The sequence below is a fragment of the Nematolebias whitei genome, chromosome 18 (assembly GCF_014905685.2).
Source record: "Nematolebias whitei isolate Nwh7 chromosome 18, NemWhi1, whole genome shotgun sequence".
In the NCBI taxonomy this organism is placed as follows: domain Eukaryota; kingdom Metazoa; phylum Chordata; class Actinopteri; order Cyprinodontiformes; family Rivulidae; genus Nematolebias; species Nematolebias whitei.
The window spans coordinates 23,036,319-23,049,230 of record NC_056515.1 but is presented as its reverse complement, the minus strand read 5'-3'; the positions used below and the strand labels follow the sequence as shown (position 1 = coordinate 23,049,230).

The 12,912-nt window shown below is 39.1% G+C and overlaps 2 protein-coding genes across 2 annotated transcripts in view; one reads left to right on the top strand and one right to left on the bottom strand.

Annotated features, from left to right (window-relative positions):
- rpl37 (ribosomal protein L37) overlaps positions 1-1,221 on the bottom strand; it is a 6,714-nt gene extending 5,493 nt beyond the window's left edge. The window contains 1 exon segment of the mRNA XM_037691988.1: positions 1,019-1,221. Within this exon segment, the coding sequence (XP_037547916.1) occupies positions 1,019-1,221 (203 nt within the window).
- st8sia5 (ST8 alpha-N-acetyl-neuraminide alpha-2,8-sialyltransferase 5) lies at positions 1,099-11,372 on the top strand. Its single transcript, XM_037691987.1, has 3 exons — positions 1,099-1,704; positions 7,046-7,153; positions 11,276-11,372. Exons 1-3 carry the CDS (start codon positions 1,559-1,561, stop codon positions 11,370-11,372), a joined length of 351 nt encoding a protein of 116 aa, XP_037547915.1. The 5' UTR covers positions 1,099-1,558.
- Positions 11,373-12,912: the final 1,540 nt, after the last annotated feature.

Below are 12,912 nucleotides of genomic sequence, written 5' to 3'. Positions count from 1 at the left end.
ATTACTGAAACATGTGACTCACTTGTACAATATGTGTAAAGCAGATGGCATCTATCTATCTATCTATCTATCTATCTATCTATCTATCTATCTATCTATCTATCTATCTATCTATCTATCTATCTATCTATCTATCTATCTATCTATCTATCTATCTATCTATCTATCTATCTATCTATCTATCTATCTATCTCTGTCTGTCTATCTCTGTCTGTCTGTCTGTCTGTCTGTCTGTCTACTCTGTTGGTGGCATTAGTAAAGTAGTTCACAAACCAGCAAACAAACTTTAATGAAACTTTCAGAAAGTAACCACTGATTCACTTTTGGTATCAATTTCATTAACAGTTTCTCTCAACTGCTTCGGTGCATTCCTCTGATTAGAATTAAAATCCTCATAACTCTTAGTTCAAACCTCGGCAACATTTAGACATTTGTGCACATCACAGCAGCTTCTCATTCCTTAACAAATTTCAACTGGTAACTGTAAATCATCTGAAGGTGTGAGTGAGAGAGTGAATGGTTGTTTGTCTTGTTTGTCTCTATGTGTCCCTGCAGTGGACTTGAAACCTGTCCAGGGTGTCCCCAACCTTGATAGCTGGATATGGGCACCAGTGACCTCCGTGACCCGAAGAAGAAGAAGCAGAAAGATGATGGATGCATGGTTCAAGGAATGCAAGGCCTTTAATTTGTAAAATGCTTTGTTACCCTTCAAAAATATAGTTTTTATTTTTTTGCAGTGTTCAGCTGCATGTAAAAGTTTGCTGCTTGTCAGTGAGTTGTGAAACGTTTTCTGCCTGAGGTGAGATTTGATTATCTTCATTGTGTGGCGTTCAGGATCCTCCACTGGGTCAAGAAAAAGAACACGTATTCACCTTGAAAACTGAATAATCACGCGTGCTCAGCAGTGTTCAGCAGAATAAACAGCAGGTGACTGGAGAGGAACCGAACCAGCGGACTGTGGATGTGTGCAGAAATAAACCCACAGCTTTGCAGCCTCAGATGCACTGGGATGTTGTACGCGCGCAGGTGCACCCTTGAAAAGAGAACGGTGACCTTGTGGGGGCTTTGGCTGAGTAAGAAGCGCGTGACAGAGGCGCGGCGCGCTCCCGCGGCTGCCAGGCTAAGAAAAGGCGCATCCTCTTTTTTTATTGTCATTTCAGTCACGTCGCTTTGCTCAGGTTTGACGTGAAGCATGAAGGGGCGTGCGTTTATCCTCTTCATGCTCAATTAGCATCCTAATTCAGAACAGAAAAATCAACTTCTAGGCGATTTCCAATTGAATTTCACGATTTATTGCGCTGGGTCGCTCTCTGTCCGCAAACGGCTGCATCGGACGCACAAAACAAGAATTTAGGCCAACGTGCTGGAGCTATTTCATTGATTTGGATCTGGACGCAGAGATCTAGTAATAATGATGCTGTGCTCAGGAGGGAGCGACAAAGCCTAGAAAAAAACAAACAAACAAACAAACAAAAAAACAAGATCCATATGAGACACCTCCAGTCGTGGTCCTGAATGCAGCGGGGACAGAGACACCTCGGTGTCCCCATCAGCCTGGATGCTGCGCCGCAGGATGACCTACTCCGACCCGTCGTCGGCCAAAGATCTGCTCGGCAGCAGATCCCTCTGTTTCATATTTATTTGCGCGTTTGGACTCGTCACGCTTTTACAGCAGATTCTTTATGGCAAAAACTACATCAAGAGGTAAGTGTGGATTTCATCTCCTTATAAGCAGAGATTAGTCGTTTTAGGATCAAATATGGCTGATAAACTTATAAAATGTTGGGAGGTATAAGCTGAGATATATTAAAAATTATAACCATCAATTTATCTCTCCAGCAGCATATAAACTATTTCCATTGGGTTTATTTATTTATTTTTGATATTTTCCAAAGATTTGAGCATCATGATTCACACCATAAACAGCACTTCAGCTGGGTATGGTGATGTTTCCCCCTTTTCTTCTTCTTTTTATTTCCCCCTCCAAGACTTTTGTTTGTTTTTCTGTTCCAGCTTTCTTGACTGGTCATCAGATGTTATTTTTATTCATTTTGTTTTATTACAGGAGCCATGATGATGATGATGATGATGATTGCAGAACACGTGGTGTTTTTTTTTCTGTTTTAGTGACAAATCATGTCACCAGATTAGTGCACACATGCAGCCACTGCAGAGCTCTGCAGCATGAGCTGAGCCCACACTTTAAACCCTTTCAAAGAGCCATTATTCACCAACTTTCAGGCCACTTTCCTCCCTTCAGTGTGAGACGAGCAGATGCTGAGAAGCTGGATATTTGTTCTTTTGTTTTTTAGGTAGTTTGAAAAAATCTTGTCAGAAAAAAAAATAAATCTGTAAAATAAAGAACTCCCCGCACCCATCTTCAGTTTTTGTTTCCAACAGTCAGCGCATATATGTTTACTTGATAGCAAACATATATATTTGCTGCAATTTGAGAGCCCCCTGCACTTCTATAACCCCCCCTCCCCTGCCATGCTGCTGGACTGGTCTGAGAAATCTCAGTTTGGATTCATGCATCCTGCTTTCTGCAGGGAGATGCATAAATCCAGACACACTCGCCCTCAGCTCTCTCTGCCTGACTTTGCGCCTTGTCTTCACTCAGCCTGTAGGAGAGAGGGGGTGAACAAGCCACGCATCGGACACCAGTGGGCTCAGCGGCAGCCATTTTGCTACAGTCTGTCTGCACAGTTGCAAGAAGGGGAGACAGGGAGAGACTGAAAGGGAGTGATGAAATGACTGTGTTTGGATGAGTGTGTGAACTACAGGAAAAAAAAAAAAGGGGAGATCTAAAAGGAATAAGCTGTCTTATGTTGCTTATCAAACAATTCAAGGCCATTCACATGGGTTTGACCACACCCAATCTGTTTACCACACTCATATGGGTCAGGGCTCTAAAACACAGGGATCCTTGCTGCAGAGGAGACATTGTGGTTCAGACGTATCCCCTTTACACTAACTCACTTTGTGAACACATTAATCCCAAAAGGCTCTACATATAGGCATGGACATGACTGCACCTGAGAAATCTGGTCACTGAGTTTTAATGTCATTATGAATCAGCAGAAAAATGAAGGATGTTTACAATCATCGACTCAGCAGAAGTTTATTAGGATCAGAACAGTGAAAAAACATACAAAATGTGTATGAAATAATCTAAAAATACTCGCAGTTATGAAGAAAAAAACAAAGGTTGTAGGCTGGAACTGCTTTCTAACCATCCGAACATGTGTGGGTGTGCAGATTAAAGATTATCCCAACATTAGGCGGCCCGTACTGTCAGGATTAATTAAATCTGCAATTAAAAACATGAGATCATATTTAAAAATAAATAGTTAAATGACTTACTGTATTTTCAGTTCGTCTTAGATTACAATTACATCAACGTAAAACAAAGCTACTCTTTGTATTAGAAAACCTATCTGCCCCCAAAATTACATTTAAAAGACAAAAAAATAAGCTATCTTTAAAAATCTATGAATGCAATGATGCTACCAAGGTGAAAGCATGAGTCAAGATAGCCACTACAGCTCACCAACACATTTAAAATGGATATACCTTTGTCAATTGTACAAACATTAAAGTAATTTTTGGTCTGGTAGTAGCTGAGAGCCATACCCAACACATACTCTGAGTGCTACCAGAGCACGCAAGAGCTTTTCTTAAAACTCTGGCATGCAAGGCAGCAGGCGACACATTCTTTCAAGAAATGCTGGTTTTATTTGTGAATTCAAGGCAGGAGAGGTTCAGTGAGTTCACTTGTAACTGTGTTGTTTATCAACTGTAGAAATAAATTATGTAGGGCAGTTTCTTACCTCCTGTAATTAAGTATTGTTTAATAACCTATGTGTGGCATCACATGTTGTTCGCTCTGGTGATGGACCGACTAACAGATGCGGTCAGGCAGGACTATGATGTTTGCAGATGACACTGTGATCTGTGGTGAGAACAGGGAACAGGTGGAAGAGAACTTGGAGAGGTGGAGGTATGCACTTGAAAGAAGCGGAATGAAAGTCAGCCGTAGTAAGACAGAGTACATTTGCATGAATGAGAGGGAGGCTGGTGGACCAGTGAGGCTACAAGGAGCAGAGGTCACATAGATGCAGGACTTCAAGTACTTGGGGTCCACTGTCCAGGAAAATGGTGAGTGTGGTAAAGAGGTAAAAGAGAGTCCAGGCAGGATGGAGTGGATGGAGAAAAGTTTCAGGAGTGATTTGTGACAAAAGGGTGTCAGCAAAGGTCAAAGGAAAAGTTTACAAGACAGTGGTAGAACCAAATGTTGTATGGTCTAGAGACAGTGGCATTGACAAAAAGACAGGAGAAAGAACTGGAAGTGGTGGAAATGAAGATGTTGAGGTTCTACTTAGAAGTGACAAGGATGGATAATATTAGGAATGAGATCATCAGAGGTACAGCACAGGTTGAACAACTGGGAGATAAAGTTAGAGAGGCCAGATGGTTTGGACATGTCCAGAGGAGGGACAGTGGGTATACTGGTAGAAGGATGTTAGAAATGCAGCTGTCAGGAAAAATACAAAGAAGAAGACCAAAGAGAAAATATATGGATGCAGTTAGAGAGGACATGGGGGTAGTTGGAGTGAGGACAGAGGACAGAGTGAGATGGAGGAGGATGACTCACTGTGGAGACCCCTGAAGAGGGAAAAGCCAAAAGAAGAAGAAGAAGTGTGGCATCAGTATTAAACTTCTGAAATTCTCTTATGGTTTTTGTTTTGGTGTGCTATACCAATATTAATAGTGTCCTCCTTCTGGCCACCCCTTTAAAAACTTTTTGGAGGCACTGTTTCATAGATGTTACTCCTCCAGAAATCACAAGTTAAATTGAGAAAAATGTATGTTTTGAGTTTTGGAAACTCCTGAACCTAATGTGATTAAACCAAACCTGTGAGTACTTCCTGGCAAGGCTAAGGGTTTAATGATAGCATGCAGAGGACTTCTGTGCTTGCATGTTTGTACACTAATGCTTGGATTATGGACTGGACAGAGCTCATAATGGAGTCTGCATCAGATAAATGGTCTACAGTTGGGATGGGATCCAGCTCCCCCAGTGCTGAACAGGATGAAGCGCTTAAAGGAAACGAGTGGAAGGGAAATCAATGTTCTCCTAATGTTTGACTTAAAGACATCAAACCAATCTGTTTGCATCTGTATTATGGTTATGTAAGATCAGCTCTCAACAGGCCTGGTGTTTGGGCTAGTAAATAAGGTCTGTGCTCTGTAATGGCGCTTGAATCATTTTTGCTTTGAGTAGCTTTTGTTCTAAACAAAGGCATAAATGCCTCTAATTTTAGTGTGCTCACTTCTGTTAAAGCTCGCAGAGAGTTATAGCGATGTTAAAAAAGCACTCAGGGAAGCTAGAAAGTGCCTGCAGATCGGTACTGACCCAAGTCCCCTGTGATGAATGCTCGCTCACATAATGCACCCAGAGAGGCTCTTTGGGTTTGGTCTCCCAGCTGAAATGAGCACGACGCCTACAGAGTCCTCATCAAAAATGACTCACACATGAACACTTGCATAATCGTCAGTCGGATAATAGAACTTGAGAACCCAGTCAAGTTTGGATGGATGGAATATGATTATTCAGATGTGTTGGGCACTTTTCAAAGAACAAGTCCACTAGAAAAAGTATGAAAGCAATGTAGTGTGGTGAAAAAAATAACAACGGAGAACCTGCCGAATGGTCTTTTCTGAAAAATGTACCAAGATAGGAATCATACAACTTGACTCAAACTTAAGACTGGATAAATGCCATGAAATGTAGTTTCCAGTTTGGATTAGGCTATAAAATTTGACCTTACAAACATGTTTTATGATGTGATGTTACATCCGTTGACCTTTTTTTGTGTGTAAATGCCTTTTTACGAGTCATATCTGGCTCAAAATATGGTCTAAACTCTTTTGTAGCACGAGGAGGCTTGGCAAATCTATTGGCATCACTTCCTTAGACATTTGCAGCAACAAGTTGGCACACATCATTGTCTTCCTCTTAAATTACAGTGACTTTAATTCACCAATTTATATGTCCAACGCTACCGGCAAGCCAATATTGCAGAGTGTAAATGCCAGAGTCCCACTTAGAGTTGTGGCGACAGCTCAACAGAGCATAAATTAAGCATTTAAACCATGCTGCCATTAACTCTGAATTGATTTGAAACATATTTGGTGTTAAAAGTGTAAAAAAAAAAATCTGGTCCAGATTAATGTATGCGAATGAGTGGCCTGTCACGATAAACAATAACTCAATTAATCGCATGATAAAAGAAAATTATCAACCTCATTTTCATTTATCGGCTTCATTGTTTCTTTGTGTCTCTCTTTCTACTGAAGACACTGGATGACAAAAGGCTCAAGTCCGGTGCTCCTCACTGACCCCTCCCTTTCCCTTTTCTCTTTAAAATCTGTTTTAATCGTCCAAAATTGCGTTTTTGGATCATTCAAAGCAGCTAAACTGAGAATCTAAGCTAATGGACCGACCTCAGGAATAAACCTCCATCTTGTCAAAGCTCTGAATTCACGGTTGAAACACGTGCCTTCGTGTAAAAAGTTGTTTTTCTCTGCAAAAAGAAGCTGAGAACTTGTTTACTGATTTTTTTCTTAAAAGCTTTATGTGAAAAATGCTACGCTAAAGAGCTCAAACCACACCGAGTGCCCGCCATTTTGAGAACCGAAACAAAGGAAGGAGAGACAGCCCATGCCACGTCAAGAGGCCTCCCTCCCATTTTTCGTAAAGAGACACGCTCAGACATTCTTATACTGACATCTAGTGGTCAAAAAAGACATTACACACAAATTTCTTCTTAAATTTGACAATTACTAATTATTGTCAAATTTCAAACAATATTATCGTTTATCACAATAATTTCTGAGACAATTAATCGCCCAGAAATATTTGTTATCGTGACAGGCCTGTGAATGAGTGAGGGTGTACATGAATGAAAATGTGAATTTGTCAGTATGTGTGCACAACATGAGGACAGTAAATCCCATATAAACTGACTGATTTTCTTGCTAGTGCGCAACAGTTTAGCCGACTCAAAGGGGACGAGACCGGAAATTGGACCGGCCCCGTTAATTTCTTCGATGACGGATCTCTGAAGCCAGCCAGAAATGGAAGGAAAAGGTACCTTTCCAACCTGACTAACTGCACAACATCTCTGAGAGAGAGAGAGAAAAAAGAGAGAATGTGTGAGCATGTGTGTGAAGAAGAAGAAGAAGAAGAGAGAGAGCGATAGAGTGAAAGGAAACTACCCAGCCCTGCATGTGTGGACTGGGATACGCTCATCTTTAGAAAGAACACAAGCAGCAGCAACACATTCGCATTTTTCTTTTTGGGGTTAGCAGGGGTGGTGATGTCACAGGGGGTAACGTCGCACATTTTTAACTCTAACTCAACCTGTCTGCATGTTGACAGATGTTTTCGTCAGAATTTTCAGCCAGATTCACAGATCTCCGTAATAGTCACACCCTGCCTAGCTGACATTAAGAAGAAAAAAACCCACCCTCGAAGGTAGGCCGGTTTGAAGGCATTTCTAGTATTTTTTTCACAGAAACACAAAGAATGCTTCTTTCTTTTTTCATTAGTCTGACAGGTATAAACTCTCATACTTTTCAGTGGTTGCACTTCAGATTTGCTCGTGCATGTTGTCTGATCCTCCCGTCGACCCTCCCTTCCCTCCTTCAGAAGCTGGTTGATGAAGCTCCTGTTGATGTACTGGCTTCTCCTTGTCCCCGCTGTGTCCCATCCAGCACCCATCTTTAAAATGCCTGGTCCTCCTCAACTTGTGTCTCATGTATTCTGCACAGCTCTGTGTGTATGCCATGTACATAGTGTGGACACTTTTCTCTGCTCTCCCTGTCTCCCCCTTCTCACATCTGCATTGTCTCGGATTAACCCACCTTCTCCCCGCACTTTACTTCCTTTGTTACAAGAAGACAAGAATGTGACACCTTCCCCCCACCCACTCTCAAAATCTTCAAAATCATCATTTTGCTGAGTAACAGATGTCCATATCTGTAATAAAATGCTGGATTGGTCAGTTTAAGATGCCTGAAGAGATGCGGGCATCCATCTTGTGAAGTGATTTATTTAAAGTCTGGTTTTTAGAACCTGCACACTTGCAAAGGTTTCATCATCTTAGCTAAAACAAAAACGAGCAGCCCAGTTTTGCATATGGAGCTCGTTACATAAGCTCTCCTTAGAATAACCTCAGAAAATGCTGCATCATCAGGTGGATGTAGACAACCAGTTTCATCATCCCTTATTTGTACCATTTCATCCCAGCATCTTGTTACTTTCAAGCATCATGCCATGATATTGCTCGTTGCATTCTTATATTACAATACATTTTCTTCATAACTCACCTCATTTACCTCCACAGGCACAGGTAATGTTGTTTTTTTTACTTTTCATACCATCTTTCAAAACACCATCTTTCATTTAAGATCCAACAACTTTCTTTTAAAGTAGAAGACATTATAGTTATTGTTTGGAAAAATAAATCTTTGGTGCAAAATCTCTTTTTTTTTTTTTTACCAGTGAAAATTGATATAGAGTCTTAACTACAGTTATTTTGTCCCCACAATTAGTAAATAATGAGTATAATAACAGAAATGTCTTGTATTCCCTGAAAACCTGCGACAAAGCCTTAAAAAGACAGCAAAGCTGCCTAACTCAGATTGTAATAGGAAATATGAAAAACTGGTTAATTATTTATTTTAATCAACCTTTATTTAATCAGGCAAATCCCATTGAGATCACTGATTACAAGGCGGTTCTGAAGGCAGCCCAACAGGCATGTTTTGGACCGTGACTCCAGAGTACCCCAAGAAAACTCACATAAACAGGAAGAGAACATGCAAACTGCACACAGAAAGACCCCAGGTCCAAGACAAGGCTTGAACCCAGGACCTTCTTGTTGTGAAGCAGCAATTCTAAATACTAAGCCACCGTGCTGCCCAAAAACTTCCCCAAAAAACTGTTCATTTTGATCATCAGTTGCCACTGGATTAGTTCCCTGGAAGTAAATGATCACAAATAGCTGAAAGAGTAAACAGCCCTTCAGATATTATTTTTCCTTTACACCAAAAAATTCACCATAGTAACAAAAATGAGTAAATAAATAAACATTTTAGTCTCACATGAGTCAAATATGCTTTGAGGCTTTAGCAAATTATCATTATAGAAGCTAAAGGAATTAAAAAATGTAATTTATTGAAGAAGTATCCTGTGGAAAGCGCATGAACAGTAACTGTCTTACCTGTTGTAGATAGCACTCTGAGCAACCTCGATTTGAAAAAATGACGATGAGTTCTAACTGGACAGATGAGCTAATGGCTAGTCAGAGCAAGACAAAGACCAAAGTGGATTACTGTTGTCCTCAAATAACTCCAATTTCAAACTTTTCACAGCAATTCATGCAAACAATGTTTTCTAAACCTTTACATTAATGTCAGTTTAGCATGACGTAGTTATTTACATAGTAGTTTATGACCGTTTGTGCTGAAGTCCCTTTTGGTTGGTGGTCTGTTACCAGTAATGAGTCACATGAAACGCATGTTGCAAACTGGCGCATATGACGTGAACTTAGTCAGAGGAATTATCTAATGAAAAATCTGGATATGAAACCACTGGACTTTGCTTAAATATCTGTAATTTGTTTTATACAATGCAACACGTACTCACCAATTAGTTTCTCTGCCAAGTTGTGCTTTATACAAATCAACACAGGCTCCAACATAAATAATAATTTCTATTTAAATGACTGTGTATTGTGATAGCAGCATAAAAGTTTGTGAAGTAACATTTAAATGAACCACAATAAAATTTTAGATCAGAGCTGTTTTAAGATGGCAGCAGATCACTTTGGCCTTGGCCTCACTTGAACTTGTGTTAGCTCATTGATCTGATCTGAATTAATTTTTATTGCTACAAATTGAGGTAATTTAGAACAGCATCTACAACAGGTAAGATACTTACTGCTCATAACCTTTCTATAGGGACATCTTTTTATGTTCTTTTACTCGTCAGAACTCCCTTTCAACTCTACCAAACCAGAAGGACGATAAATATTACAGCAGAGGTTTCCCGATCCTCCCTTTTCAACCTCCGTATAGCACCTAATGACACAAATACAGCCATTAATTTTATTCTCACTCACTCAGATTACATGCAGAGGAAATGCTGTGCTGCAAGAGACTTCTTCAACACATTCAAATTGCACAAAGAGCATAAATTATATAAAAAAAAAAAACAGAAAAGTGCCTTAAATGATTCATTTAATGTAATATTTTCAGCTTAATAATAGCAGTGTTTAAAATAATAGTCAAGTCAAGTCAAATGTATTTGTATAGCACATTTAAAACAGGAACTGTTACCAAAGTGCGTTATATAATAACAAGATATACCATATTTTTCAGACTATAAGGCGCACTGGATTATAAGATGCATTAAGCGAAATAAGTTCATTCTGACAGATTTTTGAGCACCGTGTACCACATATAATTGGTTCGAGGTCAGTAAGCACAACCAGTCTTAATACATAAGGTGCACGGGATTATAAGGCTCACTGTCGATTTTTAAAAAAAATTAAAGGGTTTTAAGTGCGCCTTATAGTCCGAAAAAAACTTTAATAATAATATACATACTGTACTCCAACTGTTTCTTTGTTTAGAATAAATATGTTATTGCAGCGAGTACTCATTATGAGTTTAAGCTAACAAAAAAAGCACAAACACCCCATGCTCATACTCACCAGACAATAACCGTCTAATCCACCATTTGAACTAAACGCACTAAAATCAACTCTTATTTTCCATTTCAAATACTTTCCAGTGTCAGCTTTATTTCTATAAACAAGCATATAAACCTGTTTAACTCCAGTTTAACGCCATTGCAATTTTCCATAATAACCAGTTTAATTAAAAATATATATATATGAGAGGGTCAATGTTTCTTTACTAAGTTGGTTTAGTCTAAGATGTTTTAGAATCTGGTGCAAGTGTCTAATAATAAACAGTTAACGTCCTGTGCGTGATGCCTAGTTGGCTGTATCACGTCTGTCATTCGTCATCCCAAACTGCTATATTGTAATGTTTCATAAAGTCAAACCACAGACATTTTGTTGTCAATTAGAAATATGTGTCTTGCTAATTTCTGTGGGTACTGTAAATTATTCCAGCAGTTTGTTTTTAATGGTGTGTGTTGATCGCTGCAGGCAGCAGATGACTGTGTTTCTCCCTCCAGGTATCTGGAAAACTATGATGGCGCCTTTGACTACAACTCTACAGCCTGCAGGGAGCTCAGACAAGAGATTATGGACGTCAAAGTCCTGACGATGTGAGTGACATGGCTTTTCTTGGACACATCTTACACCTGGTGTCATTCACCAATAAATTTAGTTAACTTTGAAATCAATTTGAAAAATTTGAAAAAAGTGTCAAAGATCCAGGAAAAAAGTTAGGTAATTTTGTAAAATTTGGTTGTTTCTAAATCATCTTCCTGATGCCAAAAAGTACAAAATGTTATTTGTCAGAAGAAAATAAAAAAAACAACAATATTTTATATTTTCAGATATAGTAAAATAAATCAACAACCATAAGAATCAAACATTGCCGTCTTTACAACAGGGTGTAAAACAAGAAAAAATGATCACACCATGGACGGTAAAGTTTCTTACAATTATTTCATGTCACAGAAAGACCAGTGATAATGTTTAAGTGTGCCTTTAAGCTAAATATTTCAGATTCGAACAGCTGCAACTGAATACACTTTAAAGCCAGTCAATTAAAGATGGCTGCCACAGCTAATCAACCTCAGCAAACACAAATGCTGTAACGCAGTCAATGTTTAATTATTTGTGTAAAACTTTGGTGTGATAGTAGCTGAGAGTTATCCTGAACACAACACACAGTGTGACTGAACTTACTGTTATTTGCTAAATTTGACCAAAGTGGCTACAACTCCATCAACAGATCTTAGTTTAAAACTCTAACATGGAATGTGCATTCCTTCTAGTACACCATTTTTTTTACATAATTTTACACGTATATTTTAAGTTTGCACATTTTTGTGACAATATTGAAGAAATGTCACTTATTTGTAATTGTGATGACTTGTTCATCAAACTTAATCCATTCAGAGCCTTTATTTTGGAGCATTAAGAAAACAAAAACACTCAGGTAAATCAACACGAAAATCTACAAAAGTGAAGCAAAACTGAAAATGAACATGTACTGTAAATATTGGAAATGCCCTTTAATGTTTTCTCTGATTGGCAACACTTCTCCGTAGAGCTGCTGCTGCCATATTGTCAGTTTCATGAGTGAGCTATAAATAACTTTACACATTACACAGATTAGAGCCAGGATTCATTACACAACTTAATTAGCCGCTTGTGCTAACAGCGAGCATCTTCTCTCTGTAGGATGAATTATGAACATTGTTCAGTGACATTTTGTACAGTGTCCTCAAGCTCTCTCAAGGCTGTAGGGAAAAGCACTTGAACATTGTGGGATTCTATGAGAAACTTTTAAGATGTTACCTGTTGCAGATAACTCTTTAATTTAATTCAGGTTGGAGAAAAAGAGTTTAACTCTGACCAGATTATCAAGCTAATAATGGATGTTCACTTAATATACTGATTCAGACATCTTTAAATGAATCTTTCCATTTGTTATCCTCCTTGCTTCTTCCTTTATGGGTCGCTGGGGCTCATGTTCAGCAGTCATGTGCGTGAGGTGGGGGACACCTTGGACAGGTCTCCAGTCCATCACAGGGACACATAAAGACAAACAAGACAATCATTCACTCTCTCTCACCTAGGGACAATTTAGTTTTCAATGAGCCTAACATGCATGTTTTTGGTCTGTGGGAGGAAACTG

Coding starts and splice junctions, on each gene's coding strand:
- st8sia5 (XM_037691987.1), top strand. CDS start 1,559: ATGCTGCGCCGCAGGATGACCTACTCCGACCCGTCGTCGGCCAAAGAT. Junction 1,705..7,045: donor GGCAAAAACTACATCAAGAG/GTAAGTGTGGAT, acceptor TTTTCTTGCTAG/TGCGCAACAGTTTAGCCGAC. Junction 7,154..11,275: donor GCCAGAAATGGAAGGAAAAG/GTACCTTTCCAA, acceptor TTCTCCCTCCAG/GTATCTGGAAAACTATGATG.